Consider the following 20459-nt stretch of genomic DNA (forward strand, 5'->3'; position numbering starts at 1 on the left):
ATTGTATAGTCGGCACGCAGTCCGCTGATTGGTTCGCTTATCTGATCACCAGGGCCGAATAAGATCGCCCCCGCCCTCCCCAGTGCTCCCTCAGATTGCATTCCTGCCGGCACGCTGGAATTTATACAATACCGGGACCCCACAGTCACCGCACGGAAAACGACCGATACCGACTGTTTAAATGCGGGGATGACGTCGCCACGGCTATTTCTGTCCGAGTGATTACAGAAAAGGCGATACTTACGATGATGCCAATTACGATGCATTTCTCAATTAAAATTTTGCTATAGATTAGCCATATGCATTATACCAATGATAAGCTACATGAATTGGATCAACGATTTTAACTCTGAAAAGCACGTAGCACGGTATCGCTTCCAAGAAGTAACGAGAAGCTGATATCCGAGATTTCTGTTGCCCTTTGACCTAAGCGGTATCCAAAAAATATAAAGACTGAAGGAATTCAATTATCAGGGAAGAAAAACATCCTTCACGCATGCAAAACAGCCGAGTACCTACAGTTGCCAAGAGCAGAAAAGCTGAACAGAGTCAACGATTCAATAGATTTTGCAGGGACTAAAACACTTCCCCATTCAAGCAATGAAAAATGCATTCATACCCCAGCCGACGTCTCGTTAAATGAACGATTAAACGCAGAGGCGATCACCTACTGGCGTTTCGAGAAAAACGTAAAGCACAACTAACAGTAGTAGATTCAACGCAATGAGTCATCGCTATTTTGCTAGGAGCATTCCACAGCCTCAACGACTCATTCAAACTGCTACCACTCTTCCAACATGCGGCTTGTATATTGTTATTACGCCCTCGGTGCTGTTTTTACCCGTGTGACCGAATTACGCGGTGTCACTGCAAACAGTTGGTATTTACGCCACGTATAGTGAGGCACCCAATCGATCCCGTACGGTCAGTGTGCTCTGGATTTCATTTAGCGTCGCCACTTTGGCTCGTCCAACTGCCGGAGGGAGCGGGTGACCCCAGTCCCCCTGCCCCCTACCGAAGCTGCCCGTCCCCCCTCCGTCGCCTGGCGGCGGTCGGAGATGGAGCGTCGACTGGCCAGCGCCGGGCAGGCCGCTCGCTTTATTCAGTTAACCATTACACCCGTTCGTGACCTGACTTCGGAGCGTCCACAACAATAGACGGAATTATCCATGCAAAGTATACAGTGGCCGTAAAAATATGGCCGCTGGTCAGAGCGCGAATGTTAAGCAGGTCAATTGGAGCTGGTCGACTGGGCAGCTCGGTTTGATACTGCCGGACGCCGCTCGTCTCCATCCGACCGGCCGGTGGAGACGGACGCAGATGGGCGCACCGTCGCCGAAAACGGCCCGCTCCTGGCCCGAGAAACGGCCTCTTGGAGACGCGGAAAAGGACACGGAGGCATTTTGGCGCAGGTACGGAGCAGTACTTACGATGCGATACGATAGAACACTGCAAGAGCCTTTATGCTAGCATTTGTATAAGTGGTGTGTCTGAATCGGTCGTATCATCGCAAGAATGTCTTCTTGAACAGCCAAAAATGTGACCGGTAGAGTCCAACGAGATACGTTAGGCAAGGAGAGTGAATAGCACTACATTGGATACATCTAAGTAATACTTTATTCACCTTCTTTGTTCATATGTTCCCTTTCAACCATCAATTATTTTAATTGATGAGAGCGAATTTCTTCACTAAAAGGACGGCGCTGATTGGCCGGTTTGTCTACTAGCCGCTGTTGACGGCCCGCTGTTGGCGGCGTGTCCTCCGCCTGCTCCATCCGTCAGCTCCGTCCGCACGTCCCCTGATGACGGGTCAGTGGTCTGTCCGTGACGCCGGGGTGCCACTCGACGCTGATTGTCCATTCACGCGCCCGTACGCACACGCATAATAACGCACGGCGCGCCCTCGCAGTGGTGGAGGCGATTAACGCGCGCAGGTTTGTGGGAGTGGAGTGATTTCGTGATTGGATGTCACCTGCAGAATTTAAAGTGATCTTGCTCTACGGACTAGGCATGCTCAGACGAATACTTGATCACGTTGCTTGTTTACGAATTAAGCAAATAAATATCTACATATAACCATGTTCTTAAGAATCTGTAATTATGCTAGCACAGGTACATTATATTGCTTGGAATAAAAACGTCCCACGACCCACTTTTACCTTTCCGTGTCCTTATCGGTTTTGGTTGACCTCAATCGATAATAGCCTAAATTGTTTAATTGACGGAATTAATTAGTAATGAATTGACTGATGCTATAAATGATTATTGCATCGCTGATGGTAGCTCTCGAGACAACACGCGAGCATTACTATCGGGGCGCAAACATTCCTTCGGTGTGACAAAGAAATTCAGAGGTTTGACCAGGTAGGTTTAGCACCACTGTTCCAGTTGCCACCGTAGTGCCGGCCTGTTCTGGGCTGGCCGCTCTGTTGCTGTGCTGACCTATTCTGGTGCTGTGCTGGCCGCTCTCTGGTGCTGTGCTGGCCGCTCTCTCTGGTGCTGTGCTGGCCGCTCTGTTACTGTGCTGACCTATTCTGGTGCTGTGCTGGCCGCTCTCTGGCGCCGTGCTGACCGCTCTCTGGCGCTGTGAGCTGACCGCTCTCTGGCGCTGTCTGGCCGCTCTCTGGCGCTGTGCTGGCCACTCTCTGGCGCTGTGCTGACCGCTCTCTGGCGCTGTGATTGCCGCTCTCTAGCGCTGTGCTGACCTATTCTGGCGCTGTGCTGGCCGCTCTCTGGCGCTGTGCTGGCCGCGCTCTCTGGCGCTGTGCTGACCGCTCTCTGGCGCTGTGCTGGCCGCTCTCTGGCGCTGTGCTGACCTATTCTGGCGCTGTGCTGACCTATTCTGGTGCTGTGCTGGCCGCGCTCTGGCGCTGTGAGCTGACCACTCTCTGCCCGCCGCGCCGGTCACCAGCACATGATGACGTCATCACTTGTGAGAACGACCGCAATGAATAAGGAAGACCTAAATTGATTGAGGGCGTCCGCAAAACAGTGGCACGCGCCAACCGACAAGGACAGCACAAACAGCTGGGGTCGAGAGCTGAGGGTGGAAACTAACATTTGAAAGTTCAGACGATGTGAAACTGACATTAAATATGAGAGTTCAGAGCCAGGCGTAAGATTAGTAGATGTAGGTAGAGAGTCATGCCTGAGATCTGAGGACAGAACGCTGAGAATTAAGGGCCAAAAGCAAAAGATTGAGGACATGAGAGCAAGAAGGGAGCTTGAAGAACAAAGATAAGAACCGTCATTAAATTTCTGGGTTTAAAGCTGGGAACAGAAAGTCAGGAAGTCGGTGCCGTGAGTTGGTTTGTCTGCAATAGAGAATGAAGCGGCCGCGTGCGTTTTCCCCCGTAATGGATCCTTTCCCCAACGGGATCATCTCGATGGAATCCATCTTTTCCATAGCGCCGGCTCGGAATAGTCCGGCAGAAATCATCGGGCCGGCGCCGCGGCAATTGGCGGCAATTCCCTGAAACCATCGGGCTAAATGATTCCCGGCTTTATTGGCCGGTCAGGGTGGGATGCGGTAATCGCCCGGGGTGTCACCGTTGACAGAGCGACGCCACGGGTGGGCTGACCTGACCTCGCACCGCGCCACTGTGCATACGTCCAGCCCATCCACATCCCGCCCCAGCCGAGCAGAGCACGAGCGGCCCCTGCCTTTTTTCTAACGGCGTCGTCTGCACCCGGTCCATAAATACCGCCGCGCTCCACTTTGTATCGAAATGAGCAATTTATTTCCGCCGCCGGCCCCAGTTGCCGTAAGAGTAGAATAAACACTCTGCTTTGATGCACGCGGCGGGCAAACAATGCTAGCGGAGAGGCTATGCAGGCGCTTTGTTTGATTGGCGTGCTGTTGTTCGCCTCTAACGCGCTCATCGACAGAAAGGAGCAAGTGGAAAAGGTCGGATGTTTTACAGAGATCGGACGAGGAGTTGTGCGCATCTGAGCTGTGTTCGTATCTGGTTTCATGTGGCTGTTGAGTTATGGCAGGCGGCAGCTCCCCGGCGCGGTAAAACGGTCGTGTATTTTGGCCAGACAGGCCTCCAGGTTCAAACCACTTTCCCAGCTCACGAGAAGAGGCATTCGGATATTTTCATTACTTTTCATTTCGCGTTACTTTGGAAATATTTCCGCGGGGAACTGGCGGATTAAAATTGCCGGACGGGCGAAATTAGAGCTGTAGAAATGATGGAGCTAGGGTCGGCTTTAAAAATGATAATGTCGGCCGCTGGTTTGCTGTCAGGGTTGAGACCTATCATCATTTCACTGGCGGATACCTCTCACGGGCCAAATTTGCAGTCAAATACGTACGGATCATAGCTACGGCTTTGTGGAGTCGAGATATCTTTATTTAGGGCTTGAAAATTAAGGCCTTGGTTAATTCAGTTGCGATAAATCCTTCAGAGAGATGAGAACTACACTGGCGAGCATTAGTCAAGTAACCGAGCGGCATGGATCCGATAGCGTGTCATGCGCAGTATCGGCTACACTGAGGCGGGTTACGTGTTTATGCAGAGGTGTTGCACGCCCGTGCACCTCATATCGTGTTGTTTATAAATAAACGCCAGCTTGATTGATGCATAAAGCTCTCGAGCTTGACAATATCGACATTGAAGATTAACAGTTACGTCAATGTCAAAGGACACCAATTTGCCACAACCATGAGCACCAAGCACCGCTAATGCGCTGTTTCGCACGCCATTTCTTACACATTGTTTCTTTACAGGTGTGAATAATGGCCAGCCTGCAGATCAATCTCCTCACCAGTTTCGTTCTACTCTCGACAGGTAAGGAAGTGATAAGGCCCATATCACTCCACTTTTGATGACATCATAATGACATCATCCTCAGGACAATAATGGCGCGGTGTGCCACGATCGCTTCAAAGCTACTTGCCAACAGTTGCCATTTTTGAAAATATTATTTTGAAATAAAGTTCCAAGTAATAAAAATATTGTAATAAAGTTGTTGAATAAATCGATACCATATCTAAAAACTTACTGAAAAATGATTTATTTATAGTAAAAATATAAGTTCGATGCGTTTTTTCGTTGCTTTCCTGCAACTGCAGAGGATTTTTAAATCGTCTATATCTTTAAAACCGGCCATTTATTAGCATATTGTGGCTCTTTTTTATCGCTAGAAAATTAGTTGGACTTTCAAATGACATCAACGGCTGACCGATATGTGTAGAGTGTCACCAACAATCTTCAAATGAAGTTAGTCATTTTTACGTTGTAAAGGAATGGAGTACCCCTTGCGAGCATCAGAGGTGACGTCACTCAGGATCTGTTTCTGATTGGTCGGCGGGGGAGTGACTGTACCTTCTATAAATGGCCTTGGAAGTGATAAGAGCATATGACAAAAAGAGAAGACAATATGACCCAATTGAGTAAAGATCTTTTTTATTGTATTTTGGTCATTTTAGTTTCTCCATTTCTCTGTTTTACCTTTATTTTTCTATCTTCCTCTCTCTTCCCCCCTCTTCTCTCCTCTCCCTCCCATTCTGGCTCTCCCCTTTCTCGCCCTCCCCTCTGCCTCCTCGGTCACCCTCTCGCGCTGTGTGTGGCAGCTCTCACGTCTGCGGCCCACTCGCACCACTCAGCGGCTGTCGGCCGCTGGGCGCCGCCCCTCCCATGCCTCCATTACCCTGTCGATAGCTAAATGAATCGCGTCGGGACCGATGCCCGCGCAGTGACCATATCAATTTCATTGCGGTGATCGGTCTCGGTACGACCGCCCGCCGACTGTCGCGGCTAATTTGGTCCACCGTGGTGTGACGATGGAGAGTGGAGACGGTAGGTATTGGTGGATGGCCACCGCCGGGTCTTGGGTGATGCTGAAGTCTGGTGGCTGTTTGGGGTCTGGTTTGGCCGCTGCTGATGATTTGGGTCCCGTTTGCTACTAACGTAGACCGTCAGTGCTAGAGTTTACGACGGCAGTCTGAGGTGGGGTCTGACTGCTGCTACAGTGTGAAACGAGAACTGACCACGAATGCAGTCTGAGGTCTGGTCTGATCTCTCTTGCAGCTCTTATCTTCAGCCTGTATTTAAAAATCGGGCTTGCACATTGCATAATGCATACCACATTACCACTATAAACTGTCCTTAGAGATAGCAGTTAAAACTTTAAATATATGATATTGTTTGTCTTATGTCGACCTGTTGTGACTGCGGCAGTGTGTGGACGCCGCCACATCCACTGCGTGCGTTAGTATTCTCTCCCTCCCGGCCATATAAGTCGCCCCGGGCGCTGTTTTTGTTTCGTTGAGATGCATCGAAAGACGGCGGCCACTGAGCACGGCACACACCCGGTCACAAAGCTGAGCTGATGAATAATTTAGCCAGGACCGGCAGCCGCCGCAGCCGCTCTCCTGATGAGCGGTGACCGCAGACTGACACTCTGCTACCCTTTGTCTGTGCCCCTGCACTGAGGCACCCCTCCATCCTTCCCTCGCCACAGTACCAGAGGCGCGTGGTTCGGCAGCGCTGGCTTGGTTTTGTCGGCGGTTGCGAGCAAAAAGCGCAGCCAGCTGTGAAGACAATAACCGTGATGAGATGATGAGACAGTAGTATTTCAAGCAGTTGTGGTAATGACATGGTCGGGAATCTAAACAGAGAGAAAGTACGCAGAACATATGGATCTTCACAGTTTTGTAGACCGAACGGCTGCGAAAACCGCTGTAAGAGAATTTAACAAGTGCCACTAGGAAGTAACCACTTGGTGAGCCGTCAGCTGTTTGCAGATGCAGTGCACTTCTGCTCGGAGCTTGCCATCGCTAGAATGACGATGGATGGTGCTGCATTACGATACTCAGCTGCAGAAAAAGCTATCATGAGCGGAGCTATAATTGAGCGCATTGCACGTCATTTATCACGATTACCTATGTCCACGAGTCCCATAAGCACTACAAGGCTGATGAGCAAATGACTTCCGAATGCTGCGCTGCGCTTAAACGGTGTTGGGACTTTGGACGTCGCTAATACCAGTAAATCAACTGCGGAATTGCCCTACACAGCAATCCGGTTCAGATACTTGCAAAAGTCCTTCCAAAGAAAGCGTGGGCGATAGCTGCCAGATGACTTGTCCATTTATTTAAAAGAAAAAAAAGAGATTGACTCACCAAACAAATTATTCTTATAAAATTTCGGTACAACTAGGATCATCTTTTGAAATATGCATCAAATCAGCTGTGCAAGAGATCGGTCAGCCAGCCAAACTCCATCCAATTGGCCGCGGCAGCCCACCGTTACCCGCCTCCCACACAGCTCATGGCCCGGCTCCGGCCGGCACCAGCGACGGGCGCTGTCAGGTCCGCACTGACGCAAAGTCCATCTTCCCTGACCGAATCCGGCCCACAGATCCCGACTATCATCCGTCCAGCGCTGCTAAGGGACAGATTTGACCACCGCCGGCCAGCGGGTCATTAATATATAACGGGGTCGAGGTGGGCCGCCTGACAGTGCCAAGATGAATGACACCTTGTGGTGCCCAAATCACTCGCTCGAGTCCCGGTTGGACCGGGTGACAGCCGAAATCTCAGTGAGACGAGCCATATAGGGTGTCACCTTGTTACAAAGTCAGCCTCCTCTGGACGCGAGCCGACGCTGAGGGCCGACAGAAGGCGGGCGAACAATGCTGTGAAATAAAAAAATTTGAGAGATTTGGCTGTGGTCTGTGAGATTTAGATGTTGCAAGAACTTCAGAAAGCATGGTTCATACTTCATTGGTGCCGGCCGAAGAACCGTCAAGAGATCGAAAAGTATTGGAATGACCCTCAGATATCAGACAGAATTATAGTTTTAAGCACGCTGAAGCTTCAAGTATAAATAATATTAGGTACCCATTAACCCATAATATTGTTGCAACTCACGCAATATACACTGCAGTTCTTTATCAAGAAGAACAGGCGACACGTCGAAGCTCTGTTTCGAAGCGGCAGCTGCCGTGCGGCATTTTCTTCGGAGCATGTAATGGTAGGCTGCCCGCATTGCTCGGGTGCGCGGCGGCACAGTATACCAACACAGGTATACGGTCGATTTGTCTATCGGCATTCGGCATCTCGGCTACGTTGTAGCACCGTCTTCTCTCACGAGTCGCTACTCAGTGTCTCTGTTTTCTACTTGTGCATGAGATGTTCTAATGACTTACTCCATGTTTTCTTGCTAAACGTGGCTGCTTTATTTGCCTCATGTCCTTGTTATAGCTCTAAACATAGATAACAGTAGAACATTAGCATGGTTAACAGTTCTACTGTTATCTATGCTTTAAACAATATCAAATAATCTGAAATTATCTGATCACTTCGCGAAATACGCAATAATAGTTTTCAGGGAGTTTTTTATTTGAATTTATACTCATAAAACAGGAATGTCCCTGAAATGTAATGCCTCCTTGTCTGGTACTTTCCCAGTTCTGTTACCAGTGAAGAAATCGATTGTTCCCGTATCTTCCAGTGTCTTATCTGTTCACTCCAGTGAGCTTCAAATTAAGAAACGGAATGTTTCCGAGTCTCACGCTCTCTCCTCTTCCTTTCGTCAGCTTTTGGTTTGGAGCCGGAGTTTAAGAGGCCTCTGAACAACATCACAGTTCCGGAGGGTCGGGACGCCACCTTCACCTGCGTGGTGCATCATCTCGGCGGCCACAAGGTGAGAGAGCTTCCACAGACACGAGATCGGTATCAGCGGGGCTTAATTAGTTAATTAGGACACAAAGTGATCAGCTTCAGAGGTACGGCAATCGGTCTCAGCCGAGCGGGATTATTATTCAGAGGAACCGGGTGACCAAATGCAGAAACGTGGTTACCGTTCTTAACTAAGTAAACTGAGTCCGCCTCCCTTGCTTTCTGAGAGTTGGGTCTAAAGCAATATAAGTAATTATAAAACTTTGAATCGGAAGTCGTTAAATAACGACAAACGAATTTATTATAAGATACAAATGAAGGATTTACTTTCTCTAAAAAAGACTAATGCGTTATAACATTCTGGCGAAGCACAAGCTATTCACAGATAACATTGATTCGTCGTGAACGAGCTACTGCCTTTTTAAGCCAACTATGTGCTTTTTAAATATGATGCCTACCACACTCAAGAACAGAACCTGTTAGTCTTCGTCAAGTCATTTAACGAGAGTGGTGCTTCTGCATAAAATATGACTTAGCCCGGCATTTGCTCTGGGTATGACACTTATTGGTTTCCCTAAAATGAGCTCCAAACAAATTGAATGCCTCACTAGTCAATAAGACGTATTGTTCATCAGTGTGTGCCGAAACAAGCTGGCAGCTAAAAGAGTGGTTTCTATCCCTCGTCGAAAGCTGTGTGCTAGGCAGCCGGGTTTGGAAGTAATCAGCTGCCATTACTTTTCCAATAACGCTCCCTTTCTGCTGTTATATATGAGAGATGCCTTAAATAACGATCAGCATTAAGCTTAACACGTTTTTACTCATGCCAATACCATTCAGAGGCCCGTGCAATAATGACTGACTTATCTGGTATTGGTCTTTTGGTCTTTTGCTCGTCTGGTGACATCACTCATGATGTAACCTCACTAACGGTGTACCTGGTTGCACCAATTGCTTCTATGACTCCGAATACGACCCACCAATCATATAAAGTGCCACATTGGAGCACGTTAGGATTCATTCCGGACGTAACCTTTTTGGCTCTGGATATATAGCAAAACTAAAATAGAAACCACGCAAGGACCGCTCGGCTGTGACTGACCAGCGCTGACCACCAGATTGAAGTTTCCTCGCACTGTACAAACAGACGCTCTCCAAACAGCGCTCGCTGCCAATAGCGTCATGACGAAACTCCCGCGCGATCTCAGACCTTGCGGCTCAGGCGGTCCTGTTTTGGAGGTTATTGGTCGGATGTTCTCTCCGTCTTACAGTAGCGAACGTGATCACAGGCTATGAGTTTGCGGCGTAAGACCACTGCGTGCTGGACAGATACTTGAAATTATGTGTTCCTAAATGACAAATAATTAAGTGCTCCAAATGCCCATTCATATTGCCTATGTGAGCATTTTTGCATGTTGGACAAAGGCATTTTTGCATGTTTTTGCACCCACAGAAACTTACAAATTTATCCAACCGGGCGTACGTTTGGCCGTTATAGTTGTAGCAACAGCTTCCCGGCTTCTTACATTGCATTTCATACCGATCTAGCCCCAGTGGAAGGCCGGAACCCGATGGCGGTCCCAATAACGGATGGACCCCTCTTCAGAGCACCAGAGGTGGGGGCAGTCCCGGCCAGAGCACGATATAGGTCTCGGCCCCGCTCAGAGTAATTGCATTACGCCGCCAGCCGGCCGCCAGATGGCGCCGACAACCTTTGCGCGGCCAGGTCCACCGCCAGATCCCGGCTGCAAAACTATGACGGCCCGATATAATTTGGTTAGAGCCATTAGCTGTCGACGCGACGACGGCGGCACGGTCAGAGCACGGCGCTGGCGTTCTCCCGACGTGGCCGTGCGGGCGTGCTCGCGTCGACGTGGTTCAGTCGGCACGCGGCGGGAAACATCCCATTTGATTACGCTCCCAGCAATATCGCACCGCCTCTGGCGTTATGTGAGAGCTAAGCCGGTAAGTGGCGCACGACCACCCATTACGTCGTTTTTGGTCACGGCGTGCTCTTGCGACAATAAAATGTGTTTTGGTCGCAGACTGTGGAAACCTGCCCTATTCGATACAGGGAAACTTTCCATAACCTTTAAATTCAAGGTAACTATTGATGGTGTTGCACCACTGTTCTTGTTTTATGATGCATTTTTAACAAATAAGTAATACGAGTACAAAAAATTATCATAACATAGAACTTCAAGTGTTAAGAGTATAAAAAATATTGTAAGAATAAAGGTCTGGACGAAAGAGTAGAAATAAAACAATTATTATTGAAGGCATTATCAAATAATAGCGCTGTTTGCGTAGAAGCAGCGCAGTGGTAGCGCAAACACGATCTTGTTTGGCGGCACCTGAACTGACTGGGCGTGTGTCACCCATTTCCGGTCGGACGGGGGAGAGACGTCTGTTTGGGCACCAACGGCGCCCCAGTCGATCGTCTCCGAACCCTGCACGCTCAGCAGTTAACTTCTGAAGCGAACCATTAACCAAATTATTAATTTTGGCGTCCGCCTGACGGCGCGCCGTCCGTTTGCGTTGGCAGCTACACATTGCCCGCGTCAAGAGTGGTCAGTTTCCGAAGGCGGAGGTTCAGCAGAGCTATTCTGAGGCCTCGGGAGTGGGGTTAAATGGGGCACATCAGGGCGATACAACCGCAGACTTTTTGAAAAACACTTTTTTGTTAATATTTTTTTCAATTGATATGTAGACGGGCATGACTCTAAACTAGTCAAAAGTCATGTTTGCTGCGTGGTCTAATCGTCGTGAAAACACGCCAGCGAGTTAGTAAACTGCATTAAAGTGCAGTATATGAGTTGTGCTCGTTAAAAGATGCTGAATGTAATAGTGCCATTTTGACGATCATTTCGCTGATAGTTGCAAAACAAATAACGCTTTCCTCTCGCAGCATTAGCGATAAGTTTAAGGCAGTAATTCTGTCCCTAAATGGTTAATGCGCATCAATAGTTTATGTTCATCGTATTACACAGTGCAGTAGAGCCGACGAACACCTACAGAGTGTTTGGTAACTGATGGGATCATTCGGTCGTCCGGTCGGCATCAAAAGCAAAACATCACCGCTCTCCAGCACAATGCACACAGAGTGTCAGTAGCCAAACACCAATTCTAAACAAACACGCTTGCAACACTCGATTGATTTTTCGTGTCGCCCAAACATCCGAGACGCCGCCGCGTAATGGCGTGTGGAGACAAAGACCGCGAAGGGCCGGAGAGACCGCGGGATTGGAGCGGCTGGTGGGAAGGAGGGGAGCAGTGGACACCGCCCCGGGGCATAAGACCGACGTGGACCGTCGCCCAAGGGCGGTCGGCCTACTCCGGGCAGAGTACGGGACCGGAGATGTATGGCGAACTGACTAATCTGGAGAACCGCCGCCGGCGTGCGGCCACTGACCGATCTACGGTGGTAACGCACCATTTGAAGCAGATTGGTCGACACAAGCCTCGGAGCCTGTCAGGCGCACGAAAAACAGAGACAGGTGGAGGGGAAACCAAGTTATGGACGCTGATATCCAGACTAGAAATTTGGTCTAAGGATTATTGTTGTGGGCATGGGTTTAAGACGGCTGTAATCAAGGCTATGGAACGGTCACTTCACGGTTAGATGAAGTGACAGTGATCACTTTATTACATGACCGCAGTTCCAGCGTGTCAAGAAATATGTGCTGGCGTCGCTTATTAGTAACAAGGTAAAGAAATAGTATTTTGGGATAATATTTAGACATTTAGAATAAGTAGGCAGTAAGTAGCCTCTGTCATTTTCGTTTATCAGTTATTGCTCCTTACATAATGTAATATGAGTTGTTTATTCCCGGGATGCTCCAAATCGCTTATCCATCAGGGTACTGGCTGCAGCGCAACAATTTGATTGGACTACAGGGTGTTTCACTAAAAGTGTCAAAAAGTAAATGCTTATTAAAGATATATAGAATATGAAAATCACGTGGCTGCGCACGTGGCTTTGTTGCAAATTTTTGGACATTTATTATTTATCCATTTAAGATATATTTTACACTCATACGGAGCGAGGGCAGGAGGCCAAAGTTACTAGTCATTTTTTCCTTATGCAAAACAAGAACAGTTATTTACACCGCAACAGGAGGGGTGAATTACACTTATGTACATTTGGTGCCATCAGAAACATTGAAACCGTATGCCGACTTTTCAGGAAACTTTTTACTCTCTCACCTCGCTACGTTCCAGATTATAAAAGTTTCAAAGGGCTTGTTGAGAGGTTTAAAAGGGTTCCTTCGATGCCGGTTCCAGTCCAAAAAATGCGGGGTTGCCCCCACCTCTCGGCGGAAACCGTTGAGAAGGTCAGGGTCTTTTTGAGGGCCTTTGAAGATAACAAGAAGCTAATTCCAACATCAGAAATAGCCAGGGCCTTACAAGTTATTAAAATCAACCACTGTAACGGCTGTAGCCACCAGGAACTGACTGGACCAGAAGCTCCTGGGCCGAATAATCAGCTGCCTCGCCGCCCGCCCCTGGCCGGCGCGAAGCCCCGATCTGTCACCGCTAAGCCTCTGGTTTGGTCAGTGACTCAGTAGCTCTCGCAGAGCTGAGGAAGACTCAAGTCGCATCACTTCGGGAGCTGAAGAGCACAATTCAAGGCTTTGCCGACAGTCTGGACGCTGAAGATGAAAACGGGCTGTGAGGCACCTCCGGACAAGTGCCGAAACGGTGCATCAAAAGAAGGGGCAGATGTGTGGAATAGGTTTGAGTGACGGTGATATCGTTTTTATATATTCAAATGTCCAACAATTGCGGATAAAATGATATGCAAATTTCCTTAGAAAACATTGTTATTATGTGCATTATGACCTTTTACTTTTTGACACTTTTAGTGAAACACCCTGTATATTGCCCGTTCAACCTTCCATCAAAAGAATATCCCTTATCCATAATCCGCCCGCCGATACTCACTTCTTTGCCGTATCCTGCGGTTGTGAGCGCTCAGTGTGGGACGCTTCAATAACTATCTACAGGTCAGCTTTGCTCCGATAAAGCTCTACTCCTATAACCGTTTACTGATTATCCGGTGGTGGTTTCCGTGTGGCTGATTGCAACGAACCTCGGGCGGACTCCAGCTGCCTCGGCACGGCTGCTCAGCGTCTTACACTGGCAGCACCTACTCCAATCAGCACAGTGTGCCCGAGGCGACCAGCTCCCGGCGACCAGTACGGCGTACCCGCGGTGACCGAGCCCGCAGAACCCAACCCCCTCCACCTATACCCCCACCGATAGCCTCACACAGGATCGACAGAGCAGGCCTGCCGCCGACGGACTCAGATCGCAGCAGCCACGCCCGCGAGCCGTGGTTTTGATGAAAACGGGAGCTGAACGGCTAGAAAATAATTAAACCTTTCTGGGAATCGTGTATCCGTAACTCAGCGGTCTGTTCTCTGTGGCGCCAGGGTCTGCGGTAGTACTGTCTGCGGTGAGAGGGGTGGGGACTGTATGCGGGTCTGTCTGAGGTCGGTCAGGGGCCTAGCTACGCCTGGGGTTTGTCGTCGCATAGTCAGTCAGGGTACATGACTGCGACCTGAAGGATAATGACCTGCCGCAGGAGCCTGTCAGGGTTTGATGGCAGACGGGTTACAGTGGTTAGTGGGATCGGTTTGTCGTCGATGACATGCATCTCTGCTGTTGGTAGGGTTCGTTCTGCGTTGGACTTGTCTGAGGTTGATAGTCCACCTAATTGCGCTCGGTAACATAAAATAGCCAGGTAAGCTACTAAATAACATGATACAGCATAGGCGTAGGAACCGGGGGGGCCAGGGGGGCCACGGCCACCCCACCATTTTGGAGTGGGGGGGCCAGTAATGTGTGTGCCCCCCCCCCCCCACTTTTGAGAGCACTCCAATGTCTGAGATTCGCTCTTTACTTTAAACACGATTCAACCAACTAAACACAAAAAGATGGGCCACGGTGCCGTTTCTGTCACGGATAATCTGTGCTTTGCAGGTAGAATTAACACCGTCTAAAACATGCAGCAGTTTAGCGATTTAGCGCGTAAATTTTCAAATTCAGCGCAGAAGAGACATATCTGATATGTTTATTGCGCCAACCGGTTTCGTTTTGTTGATCTGGTCAAGGCACTAAGATTAAGATCTGGTTTGAGTCAGGTAGAATTTAGAAATGAGATGGATATAAGAAGTTTTTTTGCGAAAAAGGTGGGTGTGTATCTGGTGAATATACATATTGCATGATTAATGCGACCTTGACAGGGGTGGAGAATTATGTAAATCCCAGGGTTGCCTTTTCTGGACGGACCTATGCACCTACCCTACCTACAATTTCCCCAATTTCATTCAAAATTAGCTACAAATGAAAGGTTGCCTTTTGTTCATGGGTACCTTTGGAAATAAGAGTGTGTTTAAGAGAGTGTGATAAGAGAGTGTGAAATAAGTGTGTGGAAATAAGAGTTTTTCTTCAATAACTAGGTACCGATCAAATTGAGCTAGCGAGTCGGGAAAGCCACCTATGGACTCAAGAAGACCTGCCGAATCGAATGATATGCGACATGACCTCCTTCGACCAATTTCGTGACCTGGGGACGCCGACCTGACCGTGACCCGAGGTCAACACCCTAAGTTTACCTCACCCAAACAAAAAGTACATCATTCGACGCGCCTGAGAGAGGCGAACACGATGCTGGCAAAATCGCGGCTCTGCGGCCATTTTTTGCGAAGTTATTCACCAAAAACGGAACCGTGCCTTGAGGCACTTGACCTGACCTCAGAGGTCACCGGTTTTTGTTTGTTTTGTTGGGTTAGGCCCTTTCAGTCCAATGAGACCATTTCAGAGTCGGAAGGATGATAGGATATACATAGAGGGAGACATTGGTCTGGGCAGGCACCCTAGTGAGTCGGCCGGGGCTGAGCCCGTCCAGAGGACAGGCCACCCAGCCCCAAGGCACTCACTGCACCCGGCTACGGGGTGCGCTCCCTCGGGAGCAGCGGTGCCGCTCCAAGGGAGCAGCCCGCATGAGATAAAGTTGCCTGTCCAGCCCGGAGGGGGTTGCGGTGTGGAGGAGAAGGATTTCAGTATCCTGAGGATAGAAGCACGGAACGGTGTCAGAGGTCACTGGTTGACCTAGGACCATAAAATCGGGTATCGATCTCTGCGTCTCGTAACGGCGCACACGCTCGTTTTACCGCGACGCGCTAGCTCCACCTGGGGCGAAACGGCGAGGGGGGTCGTACCCGCCCCCCGCCCCCTCGGCCAGCGCGTATGTAGAAAACCTATAGGACCGGGCCGTGGAGGGTTAAACTGGCCTCTGAAGGCCCAGACCGTCTAAAAGTCCCACACCGGCCTCTGATAAGTGAAAGTCAATCAGCCCAGTTGCAGTGGTCGCTGATATAAAACCTCTTAAAACGTTATAGGCCTGGCTGAGCCTAGCTGGGCCGTTCATGCTGATTTTTATAGGTATATTGAAAAGACTCGCTTTGCACGTTTCACGCTTGCTCGTAATGAAAAAGTTGCTGGATGCCTCTGGAATTATTTGTATATACGTATTTCGGACCGGTTTCAGTGCATTCCAGCATCATCATCAGCGATAAAATCACATAAAACAAACACTTATCGTTTCACTTACATCGTTAACAAGTACTTTCGACGGTATGTTGACGACTGTTTCTTAGTTTTTAATGACCAATCACATATCGATAGTTTCCTTCATTATCTCAACGGACGTCACCCGAAAATAAAGTTCACGAAAGAAGTAGAGAAAAACGGAACACTTGCTTTCTTGGATGTCAATATCTCTAAGGATGGGTCACGCTTGAGTACCTCTGTATACCGTAAACCATCGTTCACTGGTCTAGGTCTCAGTTTCTTCAGTAGTATTCCAAAGACTGTCAAGTTCTCAGTGATTAAGTCTTCCATCTTCCGAGCTTTCACGCTCTGCTCGAACTATAAGTTGTTCGATAACGAATTAAGCTTTCTAAAAACCTTCTTTAGAAACAATGGGTTTCCCGCCTACCTTGTCAACTTGTGCATCAAGAATTTCTTAAACCAGAAATACTCAAACACGCTACCCCTCTTCAACGTGCCAAAACTCAAAAGATATTTTGTACTTCCCTACTTTGGTGAACAGTCCCTGGGTATGCAAAAAGAAATGGTTGATCTACTGTCTAACTATTATCCGTATCTTGACCCCAGAATTGTTCTCCATAACACATTAACTGTCGGCTCATTTTTCCATTTCAAGGATAGAGTCCCCAAGGCCTGCCGCTCTGGTGTTGTCTATAAATATTGTTGCTCCTCGTGTGGGGAGGCGTACATCGGTTCCACCCTTGTCCGACTTAAAACCAGAGTAGCGCAACACCTTGGGGTTTCTGACCGAACTGGAGAAATGGCTTTAACTCCCAGACAGTCTTCTATACGCGATCACAAACAGACCTGTGATTCACCTGTAACCATCGCTGATTTTACTATCATTGCCAGAAGTAGTATAGAGGTTGACCTACGGCTGCTGGAATCTTTGCACATTCATGAGAACAAACCTGCTCTGAATAATAAGTTCTCAGCAGTACCCCTCTATGTAGTTACTTAGTACAAACAGTGGGCGCTCATTCTTGTATTGAGTACACCAAAGTGTTATGCATGTGATGTACTTTTGTCGTGTATCGCTTTTCAAGGAAGATTTGAAAAATGTGTCACGAACTATGATGTTAATGCGAATTCGAATTGTTAACGATGTAAGTGAAACGATAAGTGTTTGTTTTATGTGATTTTATCGCTGATGATGATGCTGGAATGCACTGAAACCGGTCCGAAATACGTATATACAAATGATTACTGCTACAAGCATTCTATTACTACGGCCTCTGGAATTTGCATGGGTGCCAACGGCTGCGGAGGACAGGGGAACGCGTCCATCAGTTTGAGTTTATGGACGGGAGAGTGGAGACTCCCTGAAATTTCAATCAATTTTTTTCTTCTTTTTTTTTTGTCTCTATTTTTTTTACCTCTGAGCATGTTTGCGAAAACAAAGTGGCCGAAATCCGAGGAGAAATCGGATTTTGGGGGTAGGTTAGGTTTTGGATCTCTGGGACCCTGGCCCCCCCCCCCCCCCACTTTCGAAAACGTTCCTACGCCTATGTGATACAGCCAGCCTCAATCCCAGCCGCAACACAAAGACAAAACACGACTTTAACTATCGATGACCATGAGTTACTATAAATATTACAATTACGACCAAACATGGACAATGAACATAAAGAAACAAGCACACCCACATTTCATATTTCCTACAAATCCATCTCTAAGCCCATTTCGTCCGCGCCAGACAAAGAATCAGCGCAGACAGTCCGAATCATGCGTGAGTAGCGTGGAGTTCAACGGACCACGCTGTGAGACCATTTAACGAGGGACTGACTCACCGAGCAGAAGAAACGACTCGCGCCGCCGATGGCACGGGCGTGACTCAGACACAATTTCTGCGCCAAGGTCAGTCGTCAACTCTGAAAAATGGTGACTTCCAGGCACAGTACTCCGTGCGCAGACTAAAGTACGATTGATTATTGGCGTCTAGACCAGTCGTCATCCTTCTGAATCACTCTCCCGAGAGATAGCGTCTCTCCCTCCTGCAGCGTGCAATCGACCCCATGGCAACTGTCATAACCGTCATCACCTCCGACAACACACATGACTGAGCTGCCCCGGACAGCTTACGGAGAACAGCAATGTTCCGTGAGCGTGCACTGTGCAGGGGCCGAGGTCAGATGTCCTTAGCCGCGTGAAGACCACACAGGAGACAAGTGCCACGATCCCAGTGACACCGACATGCCTGTGGCTGCGGCGCCATCTCCCGCTGCCCTCACTAGTGAACCTATTGTCTCAAGAGTTATATCATCAGCGTCGTTTACACAACTGTTCCTAGCTTAGTGTGTGTTTATAAAAGCACGACAAGGACCTCAAGCCGCTCAAACCATGTGAGACAGGCTCAGGTCGAGAAATGTTTTATTGTTTACGGATGTAAGGATTTTTTTAAAGTTTTTGACTCATCTTGTATTTCTTTTTGTTGGGTCCGATAGGCACGGTAAAAAAACAGCATGGCGTGGGGAAAGAACCTCATGCTAGGAATTAGCCACCGACAAAATCACTCAACATAAACGACATTAACCCTATTTAATTTATATGTATGTGTTTTATTCATTTTGCACAGCTTTTCTCTACTAACATCTACGTTTTACGTGCTTATCATCTCCACCAGGTGGCCTGGATCAAGTCTGATAGCAAGGCGATTCTGGCCATCCACAACGCAGTCATCACGCACTTCAATCGTCTCTCCGTCGCGCAGAGTGACCACAACACGTGGACTCTGACGCTGCGGAACGTACGACAGTCGGACAGCGGTCCCTACATGTGCCAGGTCAACACGGACCCCATGCGCTACCAGGTTAGTCGTGTCGCTCGTCACACACGCGGAGACTTCCAAGCTCGTATGGGTCAGGGCTTGGGTATGTGGAATGTGGATGGTTATATTGGCATACAAATATGGGCTATGATGGGTCATGGATTTAACATGTTTACGAGTTAGATAGTACCGTTTTGTGAAGCTTTCACTTTTTCAATAGGTAATGTATTCATTGGGCTGGAAATGGAATAGACAAAGGCAAGTGAATTTTTGGCAGCATACTTTCATCAGTTATGCCGGTACCCCAAGGAGAGGGCCGTCGGCCGCCCTGTGTCGGTCGGTGCCGCGCTCTGACACCCAGTGCCCCTGTCCCTGTCTCAGGTGGGCCTGCTGGAAGTAGTGGTGCCACCCGACATCGTCACCTCGGAGACGAGCAGCGACATCATCATCCCCGAGGGCGCCGGTGCGCGGCTGCACTGCAAGGCGGACGGCTACCCTCCGCCGACCATCAGCTGGCGACGGGAGGACGGCCAGGACATCGTGCTCAAGGACGGCCCGCGCAAAGAAAAAGGTCAGTCGGCGCACAGAGAATGGAAAGTGGGTATAAATATGTGTATTTATCTATCTTTGTAAGGTAAGCAAGGATCAGTGACTTCGTTTGGAATAAAAAACAAGGGACGTTAATATTCATTAGAGAAATGAGATTTTGCTATAAAATCTACTCGAGTATGCTAATGATTTCGCTTTTATTTTCCCCTATTCTACCCCGCTTTTTCGCCTAGAAATACGTAATTTTCGTTCATCCTGAATTATATTGGATGTATAATGTTCTTCGCTCCCGACAGAAAATTAGTTCAGATATAGCCGTCTGTTGAGCCTCGCGCTTGGCAAACTTCCATTTTGTCCGTCATTCATTCGGCACCATAGCCCCGTTTCCACCCACATCCCACCGTGCATGCCATCACCAGCGCTCTGGCGGCTGTGATAAGCACCGTGGCATAGCGAACAGGCTCAGTCGCGCGCCGGGTGTCCCATCACGAGCTTGTCTGTGCCACCCGGCCGGTCCTGACCCGCCCCCATCGGCGACCCACGACCGGCTCAGAGAGCGAAAGAGCCGCGCCGATGTCTCGTAATCCGTGCCCGTGTCGCCAGCCATTCCATCATGCCCGGCGCTGTAAAACATGAGCCGCTTCGTCAGCTAGGCTCTCTGGGAGCTCGGGCTGGATGTGGCTGACCCGCTGCTGGTCGAGAGGGCGATACGGGAATGTGGCGTTCGAGCGGGATGGATAGAAGGTTGATGTCTGCCCGTGGTCAACAGTGGCGCCCCACATAGCTGGACTGCGTCGTCATGAGGTTGGGTGCTAGTGCTGGCAAGGCGAAAAGGACGAAGACTCCGCTCATGGATTGATTGGTGCTTTTGCTGCTGCACCACGCCGAGTGTGAGCCTTA

General features: G+C 48.9%; 1 protein-coding gene across 1 annotated transcript in view; it reads left to right on the top strand.

Annotated features, from left to right (window-relative positions):
- LOC122373743 (opioid-binding protein/cell adhesion molecule homolog) overlaps positions 1-20459 on the top strand; it is a 40990-nt gene that overhangs the window by 7814 nt on the left and 12717 nt on the right. The window contains exons 2-5 of the mRNA XM_043352096.1: positions 4733-4793; positions 8548-8654; positions 18867-19052; positions 19392-19581. Of these exons, the coding sequence (XP_043208031.1) occupies positions 4742-4793; positions 8548-8654; positions 18867-19052; positions 19392-19581 (535 nt within the window). The 5' untranslated portion in view covers positions 4733-4741. The remainder of the gene's footprint in view (positions 1-4732; positions 4794-8547; positions 8655-18866; positions 19053-19391; positions 19582-20459) is intronic.

The sequence above is a fragment of the Amphibalanus amphitrite genome, unplaced genomic scaffold (genome assembly GCF_019059575.1).
Source record: "Amphibalanus amphitrite isolate SeventyFive unplaced genomic scaffold, NRLGWU_Aamphi_draft 001544F_arrow, whole genome shotgun sequence".
Lineage (NCBI taxonomy): Eukaryota > Metazoa > Arthropoda > Thecostraca > Balanomorpha > Balanidae > Amphibalanus > Amphibalanus amphitrite.